At 47.2% G+C, this 19,573-nt stretch overlaps 1 protein-coding gene across 3 annotated transcripts in view; it reads right to left on the bottom strand.

The window, feature by feature from the left end:
* Positions 1 to 19,573, bottom strand: part of LOC138582632 (TBC1 domain family member 9B-like) — a 1,499,720-nt gene that overhangs the window by 1,205,678 nt on the left and 274,469 nt on the right. For all 3 annotated transcript variants that reach the window (XM_069654093.1, XM_069654091.1, XM_069654092.1), the window contains exon 4: positions 16,353 to 16,581. In XM_069654093.1, coding sequence (XP_069510194.1) covers positions 16,353 to 16,581 — 229 coding nt within the window. The remainder of the gene's footprint in view (positions 1 to 16,352; positions 16,582 to 19,573) is intronic.

The raw sequence follows: 19,573 nt of genomic DNA, 5'->3' as shown, positions 1-19,573 counted from the left end.
GGGAGAACAATCATCTTAATGATGGAAGCCCTACCCATCATGGATAGGGGGAGGCGAGCCCAAAACCCAATTGACTTGCGCAAGGGAGGCAGCGCCGCTACCGTGTTGTTGGCATGTATGAGTTCAGGCGTATGATAAATATTGATGCCCAGATAGCGGAACGTGGTGGGGCACCAACCTATGCCTAGTGAGGGGAGGTCATCTATGTGTGTATTCCGGAGGGCACCCAACGGAAACAGACAAGACTTGTGTCTGCTAAAGTGTATGCCTGATACCTTGGCAAAGTTGCCGAGGACCTCCAACATGGTTGGGACATTCAACAGTGGGTCCCTCACATAAAGGAGGACATCGTCCGCATATAGGGAAATTATGTGATCCACCCCGTCAATCCTTATGCCAGCGTCAAAGAATTGTTTTCTAAAGAAAATGGCAATGGGTTCAAGCCCGATTATATATAGCATGGGGGAGAGCGGGCAGCCCTGCCTTGTGCCCCTTTGTATGTCCCATTCCGTGGAGATGAGCCGACCAGTTTTCACCCGAGCTCGCGGCTTGGTGTAGAGGACTGTGATCCATCGAATGAATCGTTCTCCGAAACCAAACTCCCTAAGTACCGCAATCAGCCATTCCCAGAAAATTGAATCGAACGCTTTGATGGCGTCCAAAGAAAGCAAAGCGTGGGATTTCCCTGTATGAGTGGGATGTGACAGTATGTGTTGTAATCTACGTAGATTGGCAGTGGTATTACGGCCCGGCACAAAGCCGCTTTGGTCGGGGTGCACCACCTCACCAATCACCTTGGACAGCCGCTTGGCCAGAATGGTTGTGAGGATTTTAACATCATAATTGAGCATAGCGAGAGGGCGATAGGAGTCACAGTCATCTGCAGGCTTACCAGGCTTGAGGAGCGGAACCACCAAGGTCTCACGCATGCTCCCGGGCAGGATGCCCGATTCATAGGCTTCTAGGAACACCTCGTGTAGTAGCGGGGACAGTTCCGGCTCGTAGGTTTTGTAAAATTCGGCAGGTAGCCCATCACTACCCGGAGCCTTGCAGGTGGCCAGGGACTCGATGGCGTCTTTTATGTCATCTATGTTGATTTCAGCATCTAGAGCCTCCTTGCATGGCAACGGGAGTGGGGGCAGTCCAATTTCGTCCAGGGTGTTTGAGATTTCCTCGGAGGGCACCACATCAGTATGGGAGTATAGTCGGGTATAGAACTGCCCGAAGGTGTTATTAATTCCCTGTTGGGACCGTTGTAGCGTGCCATCAGCATCTCTTAGGGCTGTGGTCGAGTGCTTAGGGTGTTCTTTCCTGCACAGCCAGGCGAGTAGTCTACCAGGTTTGTCAGCGTGGGCGTGTGTTTTGTTGGTTCTGGTAATGTAATCAAATTTGGCAAGTCTGTCCCAGGCTTCCTTGCAAGCGGCCCTGGTACTGGCCAGCTTGTCCTCCTGTGGTTGGGGGTCCAGGGTGTTGGATTCTAGCTGTTCTATTTCAGATTCTAGTAGTTCGAGTTCGGTTCTTAGGTGTTTCCTCATGCCTCCAGCCTTTGCTATGACCTCTCCCCTTACAACCACTTTGAGAGCGTCCCAGACCGTGCTTAGGTGGTCAACACTGTCCTTGTTCTCACAGATGTAGTTCTCTAGAGATTCTCTGAGGCTTTCCCTGAACTCTGAGTCTTTAAGTGCCTCAGTGGGCATCCTCCATGTGGGTATGGGAGAACTGGGTCCAGTGATGTTCCATTCAATTATCAGGGGAGAGTGGTCGGAGATGGTGCGACCCAGGTAGTTAGAAGAGTCAATCTGGGGGAAGCTCTCTTTGCCGGTGAAGAGATAATCGATTCTGGTGTGAAGATTGTGTGGCGAGGAGTAAAAGGAGTAGCCCCGGTCCCCGGGGTGTTGTTCCCGCCAGATGTCTACCAGGTCTAGACGATTTAGCATGGTGTTCATGGCGGTGGTAGCGGTTGACGTGCCCGCCAAGGGGGGAGCCGACCTGTCAAGCACAGGGTCGCTGACGCAATTAAAGTCGCCACCCCAAATAAGGAATGCATCTCTATAGGGTGCAATCTTTGTGTATAACATGGTGAGGTGCGCGGGGATGTTGTTGTTGGGGAGGTATGAATTGACAATACATATCTCTGTTTGTTCGATGTGGCCCAAGAGTATAACATACCTTCCATCAGGGTCTATTTCAGCTTTGGTAAGCTGGAAGGGGATGTGGGGACTGATCCAGGTGAATACCCCTCTAGCGAATTTGGAGTATGTGGACCCGAACCCCTGTCCACCCCAATATGATTTGAGTGCCGCCATGGATTCCTTGGTTAAGTGGGTTTCTTGTAATAGGGCCAACTCTATCCTTTTTCTGTGCAGATAGGATTTTATTCTGTTCCGGCGTAGATAAGTACCCAGACCCCTCACATTCCAGGTGGCGACCTTAAGGCGTGTGGGCATGATGGTGGCGAAGGAGCCGGGGCGATGGGCCCGAGGCAGTTTCAACCCTCCACGAGCCAGCTTCATGTGCTGAGCGGCTGCCCCCTGGGTCTGTACACCGCAATCTCCCTGCTGACCTTGATTGTTGCGTTGATGTGTTAATCGGAGACTTGTGAACAATTTTAACTTCCACTCGAACAGGTGGATTGAACAAGAAAGTTAACTGTGTGTTGCCCCCAGCAGCTGTTCTGGGAGGACAACGCTCGGGGGCTTCCGCTACCCATCGGCCTGTCCAGGTCATGTGGTGCGGTTGTGGTGTTGGCCTTGGGCCAGCCATGCTTGGGGTGGGGTGGGTTGTGACGATATCCGTGGGGTGGTCCGTAGGGCTCCCGTCCTTAAGAGAGCCAATCAATCGTTGCTGTATGAAGATCTATTTGGGTTCAGCCGTTGGGTGTCAAGATGTGATCCTCTCCCTCAGCCAAATTGTTGTGCTCCATCCACATAGTGGCTGCTGCCGGGGTCTCCATGTAGACGGCTTTGCCTTTGTATAGTATTTTGAGGCGCGAAGGATACAGGAGCATGTATTTGAGGGCGAGCTTCCGCAGTTGGGCTTTGACAGGTATGAATGAGTTCCTGGCTCGCTGCACTTGTGGGGTATAGTCGGGATAGATTACGATCTTGGAGCCATCACGTCTGATCTCGCCTCCGTCCCTCGAGAATTTGAGGATCGTCTCTCTGTCGCGAAAGTTTAAGATCTTGGCGATCATCGGGCGAGGGTGTGATCCCGGAGGGGGGCGCTTTTGTAGGGCGCGGTGGGCTCTCTCGACAGAGAAGCCCTGTGTGAGCTTGCCAGCTCCGATTTCCTGCATTAGTAAGGACTCAATAAATTCTGTGGGGTCGATGCCTTCCATCCCCTCAGGAACGCCGAGGACTCTGATGTTATTGCGGCGAGCCCTCCCCTCTGCTTCCTCTGATCTCGCTTCAAGATGAGCCACTTGTCTCTCAAGTGTGATGACTTTTTGCTTTAAGTCCTTGGCAGTGTCCGTGGTGTCCTGTAGGTTTGTTTCCACCTTATCTATTCTTTCCGCTAGGTTGCGGGCGTCCTGACGGATGAGCTGTATGTCCACCTTGAGTTCATCTATCCTAGTCTCCATGCACGTCTGGAGTGCTGCGATAGCCTGTAGCACTTGGGTGTTGCTGGGGTCGGCAGCGTTTGTTGGGGGTTCTGTCTGTGTGGGGATCTCGTGTTGGTCGGGCTGTTTGGATTTAGCCCCCGAGAACGAGTCCATGATTGATGTACCCCTGTTCTTGTTGCGTGAGGTAGACATTTGTCCTTCCTGGTATTGTGACAGCAGGGATGAGCCACCAAACGGTCCCTAGGCAGTGTAAAAACAATGTGAGCCACACCGAACTGCGCGTTTCAGAGTTCGGTGGTATCCTTTGGTAGCGCCGGTGGGCGCAAGGGGGTGTAGGTAGTTGCGTGGCCCAATGCAGGATATTCCCTCAGCAGGACAACGGGGTGCACAGCGATCCCCTGGCACACCGGGCCGCTATCCCGCAGCCCCACTGGGCCCTGCCGTCCGTGACTCAGGCGTGTTCCGGCTCTCAAGCGTTGGGTCAGGGTTTACAGTCTTACCGGTGCTTCTGTGCCTGTGCTGTTCGCTCACCAGCCGCCCGGTTATCTGTTCAGGATGGGAGGAGGAGGGACCTGCGCAGCTCGCCGCGGCGACAGGGGCCTGCTTAGGTCTCCGCCGCCCCAACACGCGGAGCTCCTCGCCGACGGGGTCTCCCACGTGGTGGCCGCTGCCCGTTCGCACTCCGTGTCTCCTCCGCAGCGATCGCGGAGCCGGGAATATGGCTCCGTCTGCTCCCCCGGGCAATGCGGAGGTTCTTTCAGGTGCTTGAGGGCCCCCAGCAGCAGGGTGCAAAGGCGTCCGGTCTTTCCACTCCGAGACAGGGGGGGCGGCGCCCGATGGATTATCTCCCCGCTGCCTCGCTGCCTCGCTGCCAGCTTGGCCCGTCCTCCGTCAAGCCTCGCCGCCGTCCGCCATCTTGTTTCGCCTGGGGGCAGCAGTACGAAGGCCGCGTTTTCGGGAACGCCGGTTCCGATTCCTCTCGTTCCAGCGCCGATCGGGGTCGGAATCGCCTCCCCCTCCTGGGTGTGAGTTTGGCTCTTGGTTGGGTCGGGAATATAGGTCGAGTAAAGGATCTGGGCCAGGATCGGGACGGGAGCTCCACACAGTCACGTCTTTACGCCATCAGCGCTGGCCACGCCCCCCAGTCTAGACCATAACCCATAGTATCCATTTGCTCCCTATCCTTCCTAATAAAGTTACGCCATGTGTTTTTTGAGGAATTTCGATTTAAAGTACCAAAATTGCCATTGGCGTGTTTTTTTACTGTTCATTCTTTTATTATTTTGGTTTGTCGGGGGTTATGGTACTAGACGAGGTTCATTTGCTATAGAGATTTGTGTTCTCAGTGGGCTTGTTCCCATCTCGCTACACCTCCCTCTACCCCTTCAGGGTCACCCTGCAATGGTGCTATAGATGGTGCCGGTATGCTGCTGTCATTTAAGGGGCTGCTTTTGCAATTCCGTAAAGGCGTTCTAGCAGGATCTGAATATCCACAAAACACGTAGAGTGTTTTTTAAGCTCTGCTAATATTTCATCCATCACTTTGGGCAGAACCCTCCCACCCGCCCTCATTACCAGAGGTTAAGCCGCCCGTTCTGCTGATGTGCTACTCTGCTCCTCTAGATGTTGGGATAAAGCTAGTAGAGTGGCGTCTGGCAAGAAATCCGGCGGGGTTTCCATGAAGGACGTCTCAAGCACTGTCAAGGGTTTCCAGCCTAACACGGCCGGCTCTAAAGACAGAAACGGGTCCTCTGCATGATCAAAAAGGGAACGCCCAGAGTGGGAAAGAATAGAAGAATGGGCTGCCCTCTCCGACTCCAAGAGGACCGAATTGCTTGGATCATTTGGAGACAGAGGTAACGGCATGGTGAGAGCCATCTTCATAGTATATTTCACGGTGGTAATTACAAGGGGCGCGGATAAGATGCCATCATACATCCGCGCCCCTCGCCGTTTAGTGCTCTGTGTTGCAGGGCCCGTTGAGCCCATTTTTGTGTAAACATACTTGACACTCCCTCTTCTATGCAACATTTTTTAATTATTACGAACAAATACAACCGAGTCTGATTGTGACAACTAATTCTACTGCAGTATGCAGTCAGAAAATGAGCACTAATACAATCCGTATGTAGCAAAAGCAATTTAGCAAATATATACAAATAAACCGTAAATTGATACCGGATCCAATAAATAAGAGGGACGCCCTTAGCCCCCGGTCCCAGCTCTAACAGGAGTAACAGAACACATCTGCAGGGCACTTGCGCTAGGGTGCATGTGCCTGATTTTTTTTAAAGGCGAGCAGAAAAGGGGCATGGCCTCTAGTGAGAAAAATAAAATTTTAGGGTTTATAAAGAGCTGATAAATAAAGATAATATGGTGGTTGCCTATAGTCCATAGAGTTTACACACACCGTAGTATTCTCGTAAATAAAGTTCAATGACAGCAGATAGGTCCCACTGCAGCAGAGCTCTCCAGGAGTAACAGGACACTTCTGCAGGGCACTTTTGCTTGGGAAATGATTTTAAGAGGATACTCTGGTAGCAAGCACTATGAGCACACAAGATCTGCCCCTATTGTTTGTGCATAAAAGGGTCAATGGGAGGATGGGAACAAAGCAAGCAACACATGGGGAAAGATGCAATACAAAGATTAAAGGAAAGGTGGACACAGAAACAGATTCTAGTAGAGTATAAAAAAAGGAGCAAAAAGAACTAAAGAGAAGAGAAAAGGGAGTACCCAATGCCATGAAACCAGGAATTTGAAAGAGAAGGAAGATGGACATCAGTATCTTTATATATAAAGCTGAATTTATGTATGTGTGTATGTTTGTCCGGCTATACAAATCCAAACTCTTGAACACATGCCTACCAAGTTCTGCATGGATTGCTCTTTTGTCTGGGGCAAGATCGTAGTCTATGTTTGAATGCAAAAATCTTATATGCAAAAATATATTTGGTTGTGTGTGTATATTTGACCAGCTATACAAATCCACACTGTTGAACCCACTGCTATCACATTTTGCATGGATCCCTCATTTGTCTGTGGCAAGATTGTAGTCTATGTTTGGATGCAAGAAATTCACTCCGTAGACAGCCTCATTAACTGATGCTCACCCCGATTCACTACAGTAGGTACTAGAAGGAGGCAACATTTTGAAATGTGTCTGAAGCAAAACGTTTGATGTGTTGGTTATTCCTTTGAAATGTATTTCTATCTTCTATACAGTTCTAAAATGTTAATTAACAAAAGAAATGTTTAACATTTTTTTATCACGCCACTCCAAATATGGGGAATGGCAAGGTTGCACTTTACTAAAGTTCATTCACAAGAAGAGAGTACAATCAATCTTTCTTGGACATTTTCTCAAATGTGCTGAAGCCATTGAGTGACTGAAACATGCCGCACACAAAATGAGCACTTCGAAATGCTCCAGCTGATGTAAAGCGAAAATCAATATCAAGTGTTTCTGAAACACAACAACAAACAGCAGCGTGACTTGCCGACCAGAGGACAAGAGCAATTTTCTCCAGGGCAATTGAGATGCCAGAGCAAACTGAAGCAAGACTTGGGACAAGAGCAACATCCTCCAGGGCACAAGAGACACCACTCGATCAGGACACGGGTACCCCAGCTAGTAAGCAATACATGAGCCCAAGCCATAGACAAAAGAAAGGCTATTGCAACTCACAGAACTTCTGAATGACATGAAAATATTACCTAAAGCTTATGTTATTTTTTTCTCCTATGTCTACTACTGCCAGTGCTGCCAATTTCTCTTTTTAACCCTTCTGTGATTAGTTTTTTTCTAGAACGGGACATTTTGGAAAGCTACTCATTCTAGATCCATAAACATATCCTAACTGTGCATATTCCATCATCTAGTCAAGCACCCAGAATATAAGAACAAGTCTGCATCGCAACACAAAATAGGAGGGTGGTGTGTGGGATTAAGCTGGCTCAGTTGAAGCTACACTCAACAGTAGGTGGACACAAACCAAAAGCCAGCAACAGAAAGAGGACTGGAGATAAAGAAAGGTCTCATCAATGTGTGAAAACAAACGACATAAGAACAGACGTACAGTGCGGCATTCAGGTTTACATAGTAGCCATGCCTGACATCATGTACTGACCATAATAAGTAAGGTAGCTCGATGATCTGAGTGCCTGAAATACAGACCTGTGATTACCCTAAAAGGAAAATCCAGTCACCCTTTTGCACGCTGAAATTGCATATCATGGGTTTACCATTGTGGAAATCCTATGCAAAAAAAGTTTGCCTATATCAACATCAGATCCTATAGAGGGCCTTTTGAAGTAAGGGAGCCTATCGGAATGCACACTGGGGTTCGCATCATTTTATACTGTCATTATGGAATCCAATTCTGCAGTGACCTCATAGGATATTGTTACCAAACATGAGTGATATAATATATGATATTATATATATCATCCTTAACAATGAGTGATACTTAACAATGCTTTAAAAGTCAATATGACATACACTACTTACCGTAATAGCATTTCTGATGATTGTATCTGCTTAGATTCACATGCTGTGTATATAGTCCGACATCTAGTGGTAATCGCAGAGTATTACATCTTGTCTTCCGAGGATCGAAAGCGAACGTCAACATGGGCGTGCTTGTAACACTATCCCTAACGTGACGTATAGTGTACCCAAAATCCCTCAAGCGTCGAGGTCCCTCTGGTTGTGTTTTTTCTGCCGTAAGGGAGCCTTATGACTTACGTGAGTACAGATAGAACATTTCTACTCCGAGCGGGGAGGAAGGTGGGCCAAACTTCTTCTCTTCTAAAGTTCACTTCCTCTACCAGGACATTCTATCGTCACCCTCCTATAATTCTTCTCCTTTACCTTTCCCTACCCCTTCCAACACTGTTTCTAACTTCGCTCCTGTCTCTGACTCTGAGGTGGCTCTTCTGTTGGCCAAAGTCCACCCCACTGCTGCCCCCTCTGATTCCATTCCTTCTTTGCTCATTCCCAAAATCTAGCCACTCTTGGTACCCTTTCTTGCATCTTTCTTTAACATCTGTCTCTCCACATCTACTTTTCCCTCTGCCTTGAAACATGCAATCATCATTCCTATTTTTAAAAAATCTACAGCTAATCCCCTTCTAGTTTCAAATTGTCGTCCTATATCTCTCTTACCTTTTCTATCCAAGCTTCTTGAGCATCTTGTTTATTCACAAATCTCAACGTTCGTGTCTGGTCTATCTCTACTTCCCCCTAGTCAGTCTGGCTTTCGTTCCAGTCACTCCACTGAAACAGCCCTGACCTGTGTGCTTAACTCTTCATACAGCTTGTTATTCTAAACACTCCTCCGTTCTCATTCTTCTTGGCCTTTCTGCTGCTTTTGACACTGTGGATCACTCTCTGCTTCTGGATTCTTTTTCCCTTTGCTCTTCATGGTTCTGTTCTATCGTGGTTTTCTTCCTACTTATCTAACCATACTTTTGCTGTCTACTGGGGTGGCAACACTTCTCCATCTTTTCCCCTTGATCATGGTGTTCCCCAAGGGTCACTCCTGGGTCCTTTTCTATTTTCCCTATATACCTTGCTTCTTGCCCCTATAATTTCTTCTTTTGGACTATCGGACCATTTCCATGCTGATGATACTCGGCTCTTTCTATCCTTCTCGTCTTTCACGCCTGATATTCATCACTCTAACTCATCATGTCTTCCTGTCATCAAATCCTGGATGACCTCCCATTTCATTACCTTAAATGCCGGAAAGACCGAAGTCTTATTCTTTCCTGCTAATACTTTCTTGCCACAGTCTTCTCCTCCTATTTCTTTTCCTCCCGTCAGTCTATCTCTCCCACTACCCGTAATCTTGATCTCTATTTCGTTTCTAATCTTTCCTTTGCTCATCATATCTCTCTTACATCTCGCACCTGTCGATTTCATCTCTATAATATTCGTACAGTTTTCTCACTTTTCATGCCACAAAACATCTTATCTCTTCATGAATCTTTTATCGACTATTTTACTGTTCTGACACGTTCTTTGGTCTTCCCTGCTCATGTCTCGCTCCTCTTAAATCAATTTACCATTCTTCTCTTTGTTCACTCTGTGTTCTTTCTTATCGGGACTCGATTTCTTCCTCTCGTGCCTCACTCGGCTGGCTGACTTTCTATTCCCAGCTTAAATTTAACTTTCTTTGCTTAGTTTTTAAATCTCTTTACAGACTTGACCCAGGCTATCTTGCATCCCTCCTTTCTTTTTATAATCCTTCTCCCTCTCTTCGTTCTTCTGGTCTTTTCAGGCTGAATGTTCCCCGTCCCCCTTGTGCCCAATCCCGCTTTAGTTCTTTTCAGCTCTTGGCTCCTCTTGACTCGAACATACTCCCTCTGTCTCTCCGCTCCATTACTTCTCTTACTCTTTGTTCCGTTCCTCCCTAAAAACTCACCTGCTTCAGTCTTCTGATTGATTGTTACCGGCAGTATCTGAACGTTGATTTGCACTGCTGAATTTATGTACCGTTGATTGCTTTTTCTTATGTAAAGCGCTTTGGACAAAGGCGCTATTTAACGCGCAATAAAAATACAAACAAAATGTGAATCTAAGCAGATACAATCATCAGAATTGCTATTATGGTAAGTAATGCATGTCTTCTGATGCTTGTGAATCTCCTTAAAGTCACATGCTGTGCATAGACTAGCGAGCAGTACCCAGAGTTGGAGGTGGGGTGTGAGAAGGAACAGTAGTGAAGAAATGTCTTTGTGCTGCTTGTCCCACCTGAGAATCAGACCTAGAGTGAGCATCTAGGCAGTAGTGTTTTTTAAAGGTGTGTTTAGAACTCCAGGTTGCTGCTTTGCAAATGGACTTGAGAGGAACATTTGCAATGAATGCTATAGAGGCCCAAGTGCCCCGAGTAGTGTGCGCTCTAGGCCTGAAGGGCAGATCTCTTGGAAAGAGTGTAGCAGAGTGTGATCCATTTTACGATCCACGTTGAGATGGCTGACTTAGAGACAGGGTACCCTCCACTACCAGCCGCCACTGAAACGAATAATGGATTTGCCTTTCTTAGTGGTTTAGTCCTTTCCAGATAATATATGACTGCCCTGCGCACATCTAGCGTGTGAAGGCTTCTTTCTGCCACGTTAGTGGGGTTCTGGAAGAAGGGGGGTAGTTCTATCGATTGGTTCACATGGAACTTCGAAATGAATTTAGGCGCAAACCTTGGGTGAGTGCGCAAAACCACCTGTGACAAATGGGTCTTGAAGGGCCTGCAATTCACGGACTCTCCTTATTGAAGTGACTGCCACTAGGAAGGCGGTCTTGTAAGTGAGTGCTTTAAGGCTTACCTTATGCATTAGTTCAAAGGGAGATTCCATTAATCTAGTTAATACCACATTTAGGTCCCATCCGGGAGCTGGGTTTGAAATTGGGGGATGAAGTCTTTTAACCCCTTCCATAAATGCCTTGATCACTGGGATCTTCCACCACAACACATTTTAGGACATAGTATAAGCTGAAAGTGCAGCTAGGTGGACTTTCAGGGAATTAAACACCAGACCGGAGTCTAGTAGAAGAGTCGGGTATAAAACAATATGTGTTGGAGAGCAGTCTATGGGATTGATGCTCTTAGAATGGCACCAGATGATAAATTATTTCCACTTATTGCAATAGCAGTGTCTGGTGTTCGGCTTTCTAGCCTCTGTAAGAATGTCCATGCATCTCTGAGGGAGTTGGAGGAGCCCGAACCCTAGGACTTCAGGAGCCAGGCCGCTAAGTTGTGAGTTTGCGGGCATGGATGCATTGTTTTCCCCCTGTCTTGTGAGAGCATGTTGTATGAGCAAGGCAGTTTCATCAGAGGAGAGATGGACATTGCCATCAGATGGGAGGACCAGGGTTGCCGGGCCCACATAGGGGTCGCCAGAATCATTGTGACTGGTTCCTGGTGCATCATGTGTAGCATCTTGCCGAGTAGGGGATTCAGGGGTAAAAGCGTAGACAAATTTCCCTGACCATGTTATTCAGAGACCGTTCCCCTTCGAGCGGTTCTGGGGGTGCCTGGAGGCCTAATCTGGGCATTGCGAGTTCTCCAGAGTTGCGAACAAGTCGATCTCTGGGAAGCCCCATTCTGCAAAAACGTTGGAGACGATGTCTTCGTGTAGTCGCCATTCGTACTCCGTGGGTAGAGGGAAGTCTCTGCTGAGCACGTCTGCTAGAAGATTGAGTTCCCCTGGAATGTGTTGAGACAGGAGGAACGTCTTGTGTTTGAGAGCCCACTTTCAAATGTTCTGGGACAGTTTGGATAGCCCTGGAGAGTTTGTGCCCCCCTGTTTTTTCAGGTAATACATGGCGGTGGTGTTGTCCGTGAGGACCAGTACTGTCTTCCCCTGTAGTTGTGTTTGGAAAGCCTTTTGGGCTTTGAACACTGCTAACAATTCCAACAGGTTTATGTGGTTGGATGCTACTACTGCGGACCATACGCTGTGCGCCAATGTGATGAAGGAGGTGAGCCCACCACCCCATCAGAGATGCATCCGTGTTGAGAATGGCTTCTATTGCGGGGGTGGTGAACGTTTTCCCCTTAGAGAGGTTTTCACTCGACCACCACTGCAGAGAGAGAACGAGGGCTGCCGAGACAACCACTAGATCCCCCCATTGTCCGCTGGCCTGACACCATTGGCTGTTGAGCCACTCTTGTATGGGGCGCATTCGCAAACGTGCGTGTGGGACTAAGCAAATGCAGGAGGCCATCATCCCCAACAGTTGCATGGCTTTGCATACAATCACCTCTCGACTGGCTACATAGAGAGGGATCTGGAACAGCATGTTTTGAACCCTCTCGTTTGAGGGGAAGACGAATGAAAGCTCCCAGGAATTGTTTGACTTGGCTGGGGTCTAGGTTGGACTTTTTCTCGTTTATTGAGAATCCCAGACTGAAGGGTAGATCTACCATCCTTTGGGTGTTTGATAGGCATGTTCCGTACGAATCCCCTGTTATTAGGCAGCCGTCGAGGTAAGGATAAACTGGAATTGATTGCCTTCACAGATTGAGCTGCTAGTACTGCCAGCACCTTTGTAAAAACCCTTGGGGCTGAGGCAATGCCGAAGGGAAGGCCATTGAACTGATAGTGTTTGTCCTCTATCATGAACCTTAGGTATTTTCTGTGCGCTGGCAAGGTTTAGGACAATTTTACCATCAAAAAATTGTCGCAATGACCAAAAGTTCTAAAATGCTACCACCAAAGGTTCAAACACCAAAAGTTCGAACCTTTGGTGGTAGCATTGTAAAAAAAAAAAAAAAAAAAAAAAAAAAACAGGGCCTGTGGGGGTGTCCTCCACATCGCCCCGCTCACTATACTTCAATGTATAGTGAGCGGGGGCTGCGGCGTTGGCTCCCGATCACGGAAGTGAAAGGAAAGGAAACTGGCGCTGCAGGAACCCACTGTGAAGATGAAGGTAAGTGGGGTTTTTTTTATGTTGGGGGGTGTGGGTGGGGGTGTGCTGTGGGTGTGTTATGGGTGTGTTGTGTGTGTGGGTTTGAGTATGTATGTGTGTTCGCATGAGAAAGATACAAACTTTTGGTAGTTCGCACATTTCTCATGCAAACGTTTTGCTCGCAGTAGTTTCAGCCGTGGGCAAATCACTTAGATTCCACTGGCAATATTGAAATATGACAGTATGCATCTTTCATGTCCAATGTTGCCATGTAATCCTCCTGTGTTAGTACAGAGATTAGCTCTTGCAATGTTGTCATTCAGAACATTTGAGATTTGACAAATTTGTTAGCTGGGCGCAAGTCGAGCACAGAGCGCATGGTGAGATCCTTTTTGGGTACAAGGAAGTACACTGAATAAATACCCTTGTTTACCTGTAGAATGGGGCCGAGTTTGATCGCGCCCTTTTCTTGCAGGATCTTGACCTCTTGCAGTAGGATGTTCAGATGTTCTGGCGACAAGCTCCTGGACGTTGGTGGTCAGTATCGAGGTGGTCTGCTGAACTCAATACAGTAACCGTGAGGGACGGTTTTGAGCGCCCACTGGTCTGTTAATCCCTCCCATGCATGAAAGAATGATGTTATCTGTCCCCCGACCGGGGAGGGATGGGAGGGCACCCGGATCAGCAAGTCATTTTTTATTTGAGGCCAGGAAGCCTCTTCGGGTGGAGTTTCTGCCCCTTCCTTTGCTACAGCGCTTCCCTCTTTGCTGATATTGGCTTGTGGCAGCTGCTCCTTGTCCTGAGGGCCAAGATGTATTTTCCTTTCGATTGTGGGGGGCGCGGGGAAACGTGGGAAAGACTGTCCTCGAAAGGAGAGGCGAGAGCTACCCTTCGCTGCTGATAGGGTCTTTGATTAATCTGGTTTAGAGACTTTAAGGTCTCATGTTCCTTTTTTACAGTCTCTAATGTCACATCCACTGCCTTTCCAAACAGGTTTGTTTCTTCTACCAGTTTGTTGATGATGGATGCCTGGGTTTCAGGTTTGAATCACAAATTCCTTAATGGGTGTCTTTTTAGCAAGGTATCTTGGGCCAGTGTTCATCCTGCTGTTTCTGCAGCATCGAGGGTATTCTTTAGAATGTTTTGATTGACTTGCCTTCCCTCTGAGACAACCGCCAGCAGGTGTGATCATGTTAGCTCTGGGACTTCCTGCAGGCCTTCCTGGAGCAAATTCCACTGGACATAGCTGTAATTAGTCAACAATGTGGTGTTGTTCGCTATTCTGGTGGAGTAGGCTGCTGCCGTTGTAATGCGTTTTCCCTGGGGCGTACAAGTTTTTGCAGTCCTTGTCTGCCTCAGCAGTAGACAAGGGTACCCCTGCTCTCTTCCTAGTAGTTGTGACCACTAGGGAGACGGGAGTGGCATGTCCCCGGATATATAGCAGGTCTGTTGGAGAGGGTCAAAAAAGTTACTGCTCTTGTCTGAGATGGAGTCAACAAAGAGGTGGCGATGCTGCGTTTGATGGAGTTCAACAGAGGTATCGCCTGACTTGAGGGTGGTTTTTCTTTCAAAAAATCCTCTACGAACTCGGTATCTTGTACCGCCTCGAGTGGCAATGTGAAAGTGTTCAGCCGCTATTTTAAGGATATCATTGAATGCCATCTGATCATCAATAGGAGAGGTTTGTCTTACAGGAGGCGAGGAAGGATGATCTATGCACAGTGTGTCTGGATCAGGGGTAGTGGACAGTGACATCCATGGTGCCACGCCCACTGGTTGTTCTTCACCCTAATCTGGAGATTGGTCTACAGTGACATCTAAAAGATCCGCTACCTGGTCATACGTGTCCTGATGGATCTCTTCTGGCTCTGTAAGGTCAAACACCTCCTCATGAGGAGTCGGACTGGTAATCTTTTGACATTTGGGCATAGAAGGGTAGGAGTCTTCGTATCTTGGCCTCTTGGGGGTAAACCTTTCAGAAAAATCCACAAACTTGGAGAGCCTTGCTATACACCCTTCAAACCTCTCCCTGGTTCATAAGTATGAGCCAGAGGGGTCTGGAGGGGGGGAATGGTCTTTTCCTGAGGACTTGGGTCTGTTGGATGGTCGAGATCTGTCTGACAGAGTCTAAGACAGGGGTTGAGAACTCTCAGAATACTCTTGCTCACCTTCTCGATGACTCAATATGGTTTTCGGCATCGCTGAAACCTTTGGCGTTGACGCGCTCTTATGGGGCGTCTCGGTGCTCCCGTGGTGTTTGATGCTGACACCCTTTTGACTTTGCTGCCCGGGCGCATGCTGTATGGACGGTTGCAGGGAGGGTGGCCGATCCTGAGGACCGGTGGGTTCCGTCGAGAGTTTTGGCGTACCAGTTGGCGTCTGTGGCCTTCCCGACGAGTCCGTCGAGGAGGCTCGGGGTGTTGTGTGCTTTCCTTTATGTGATGTGTGTATGTCCTTGTCGCTGAGGTGTACCCATAGCAGAGCCAGTGGCCTGCCTGGCGGGGACGGACATCTCGGAACTTGGCTGTTCCATAGATAGGTCAATGGCGTCCTGATTGGAGCCATGGCTGTCGCTTATTTCCTCGTCCCTCGAGGCGCCTGCCCCGACAGAGGAGCTACACTCAGCCTGCTTCATCGCGTAGGCCACGCACCCTTTCGCCCTTTGATCTTTCAATGTCTTCAGACGTAAAAGTCGACAGGACTTGCACGAGTGCTTGTTATGATCTCGAGGTAGACACTTATTACATCTCAGGGTGTGTGTGCTTCCAGAGAGATTTGCCGTTGCACGAAGGGCAACATTTCAAAGGTGTCCTGTCCATAGCGCAGTTTAAAAGCGACAGCAAATCCAAAACGGAAAAGAGAGGGGAGAAGGAAATGCATTCTACAAAAGAATCAGAACCCCGGGCCCCACTCTCCCTACTGTACAGGCCTGGTCGGAGGGCCAAGGCCACGCGGCCGACAGCGTCGACTGGGGCACCAGCCGCTGAAATCTGCAGTCGTCTTCAGCAATCATCTGCTGTCGGTGAAAGACATGACGAATATTAAATGACCAGAGGTCGTGGACAAATAAATATATCTTAGCAATTCCTAAGCTCTGCATAAGGCGACCAGCTAGCTCGGCAGAAAAAAACAATCTGAGGCACCTCGACGCGTGATGGATTTTGGGTACACTACACGTCACGGATAGTGTTACAAGCACGCCCATGCCGACGTCCCCTTTCGAGCCTCGAAAGACAAGATGCAATACTCTGCGATTACCAATAGATGTCAGTGTATATGCACAGCTGATTCACAAGTATCAGAAATAAAGGTTAAACCAATTAACACCATTGATCTTCGGGAAGGGAGAGGGCCTTTTGGCTGGATATGTAAACTCACCTTCTTTTCCCAGCAGGAAGGAGTAGAAACACATGTGATTGACAGTAAGGTAGAGCCAACCCTGTCTGGGAACCCGCCCCTTCCAGTAGCTGCAGGAGTAGTAGTTCACCAGTTTTTCCACTTCTGGCATGCAGAAGAGTTTGCGCATCTTCAATTCAGCCTCCCTGAATTTCCCCGGGTCCTCCTCGTCTTTGGGTTGAATGTTCTTGTTCTCCTCTGCAATGATACCCTGAAAGAATGAGGTCAGAGGTTAACTGAATAATCAGCATGGCTTAGTTACTGTATGGGAGTGTAAATAGTTTTGCAAAGATCTAGCTTTGAATATGGCAGAAGGACTGAGATGGGATCCTCTTGACAATTGCAAAGAGTGTTTTTTCTGGGTCGCTGGTGCTCCTATATTAGTGGATGATTTCAGAATGGGGTTCTCTGAAGACAATGTCGAGTTCCCTTAAGTTTCTGAAGTCATTCCAAGTCAAAAATCGCCCATCCAAGTAAGTTATTTGAACAGTTACAACAAGAGTTGCAGCACTAGTCCTTCTCCCCCTCACCCTTCTATTTGTTACAGCTGATAAAAAAAATACTATTTTTGGTCTAGGAAGATAGGATGTAGATGAACTGGTTTCCTGCTCACTTTCTTAACTGCTCCAAAAGGATTATCCCAAGTGTACTGAGCTATGCACAGATGCTCCCACTTGGTCCCAAGCTGTTCCACACCTCGGTCTCATTCTCGTGGCCTGTAATTTGTGAGACAGTAATAATTGTAAAAATATCAGACATCAAAGACATTGATCAATTTTCTAATGCCCTCTCCAAATTCCAGCTCTAGATATCCTCAATTAATTACGCAATTTCACTGACACTGCATGACCAGCATAGTTGGGAAATCAGTGAATTCCATGGTAGAATGACATGATCCACCCTCCTCTTCTTTGCCTAAAATAAATTATATTCTCAAGAGTCTGCTTAAAGGTCCTCACATTGCTTTATAAAATAAAGCATCTCATTAACAAGAACACACGTTCTAATATTGTCAATCTAGAGTTCACTAACTGTAATTGAAATCAAAGCATTCAACATTTGTATGTTCTAAATAACCCTATTTTAGGCAGCCAGTCCCATTTAAGAGGTACGACATTGGGGCCACTATACATTGGAGGTAGATTAAATCTGGTTTCTTTTTTAAAATGGGTGTCATGCACAAAGAACTCTATTGAAAATAACATTCTACTCTAGCTGTAAAGTTCTTATGGCACAAACATTTGACGCTAGCAGCTTCAAATCTTACATGACGATTCTTGCTCACAATCACACTATTTTGAGAGTGCGCCCATTCTTGGTCGTAACCCCACATTTCTGGAACTTTTCACTGCAACAATCTTAAAGTGAAAAACCCTGGCAACCACAAAAACCCCCCTTTTTATTTTGAACAAACGGTTTCCTTACGAGTCCCACAACAGGATAACACCAAACCCACCTAAAGGCTCAACAATTATGTAAAGCTGAAATTGCAAAACAGAAGCACAGGGCAGTCCAATCAATAAATTAGCAAATTAACATAACTAAGACATGTTCTAGATTTAAAAAAATAAAAAGGTCTACTTAAATAGCAGTGTCAATTGTGTGAATTTGAGTTAACCAAAATAAATGATGTTGTTATTTTTTCGTCAACCTATTGCATACCTCTGTGTTAAGTGAGTTGAAACCTGCACAGTGCACCGCAGTATGCACTGTAATTAAAGAAGTAAAGGACCAAGGTATTACCATTAGTCCAGAGGCTCTCAAAGTATCACGACTTTTGAAGTGATATCAACTAGAGTATTGTAGACGTGCTTTGCTATTCTTAGGACCTCAGAGCATAACGTTGATTAATATAGAGCTTAATAAAATGTTCAATCATATACAAAAATAGTTTAGACCTTCATCGAAGGGCCAATTTTTAGCAAAACCTAGTATCAAATCAATCCCAAATTCTGCTGGTGCTCAGTCGAACTCTGGGAGGGTGGTGTCAGACCTGGCCCTCAGTCTCTTCCAGTGCAAGAATCCAAAAGAAGATTATTTACTATTGTTGTTGGGTAAAGCCATATGTCTATCTGCCCCGCTTACACAAAATGAAATATTTCACTCGCAGTGTAAATTTGAAAGTGCAAGAATATATTGGACATTACAGTGCAAGAAGAAAATTGTGTGGTGCGAAACTTAATTTCACTGGAACACCTGCCAACTTTCACAGCTTGGAAAATGGCAACTAAGTTTGCAGGAAAAGTAACAATCACGTGAGAAATTATTCACAACAATTGGGGAACACTCCTCTGCAGGGCATTAGACGCAGCCACTCCTCTGGTAGAATGGGCCTGCAAGCCAGCCGGAGGGTCCTTACCCACCAAGCGGTAACACTCGGAGATAGCTAAAATAATCCAACCAGACAAAGTCTGTTTCATCACAGCTTGTCCCAAATGCTTTCCAGCGTAACCAATGAAAAGTTGATCGTCCACTCTGACCCGGGACATGCGCGAAATATAAAAGCTCAACGCTCTCCTAGGATCAAGCCTATGGAGCCTCTCCTCTTCCTTACCAGGATGTGGAGGAGGATAGAATGCCGGAATGCCGGAAGAACAACCTTCTGGCTCAAATGAAATTCCGACACCACTTTCGGAAGAAAAGAGGGACGAACCCTAATGACAACCCTGTCCTTATGAAACACAGTGAAGGGTGGCTCAACTGAAAGTGCCTGTAACTAAGTAACCGCAACCAAAAACACAGTTTTAAGAGTTAGCAGTCTCAAAGGGCAAGAATGTAAAGGCTCAAACGGAGCACCCATAAGAAACTTAAGAACAAGGTTCAAATCCCAAACGGGCACCAGAAAAGGTGACGGAGGGAACACATTAGTGAGCCCTTTCAAAAACTGAGAAATTAAAGGAATCTTAAAATAGGAACACTCTTCAGACGAGCGCTTAAATATGGACAGCGCCGCCAGGTAACCTTTAATGGTCCCCACTTGCAAGCCCCTGTGGGCCAAAGAAAGCAAAAAAGACACAACCATGGGAATGTCACATTCAAAAGGATCCGCATTCTTAACTCTGCACCAGTCGCAGAACTTTCTCCAACGGCAACGGTACAGAGACTGGCCTTGCCGAGAGACTGGCCTGGCCGAGAGCAACACCTCCATCACGTCTTCAGGGAGGTCCCAATCCTTATACCTCAACCTTTCAGAAGCCAAGCGT

The sequence above is a fragment of the Ambystoma mexicanum genome, chromosome 3q (assembly GCF_040938575.1).
Source record: "Ambystoma mexicanum isolate Mex_15411 chromosome 3q, UKY_AmexF1_1, whole genome shotgun sequence".
Lineage (NCBI taxonomy): Eukaryota > Metazoa > Chordata > Amphibia > Caudata > Ambystomatidae > Ambystoma > Ambystoma mexicanum.
This window is presented reverse-complemented; position numbering and strand designations above follow the sequence as displayed.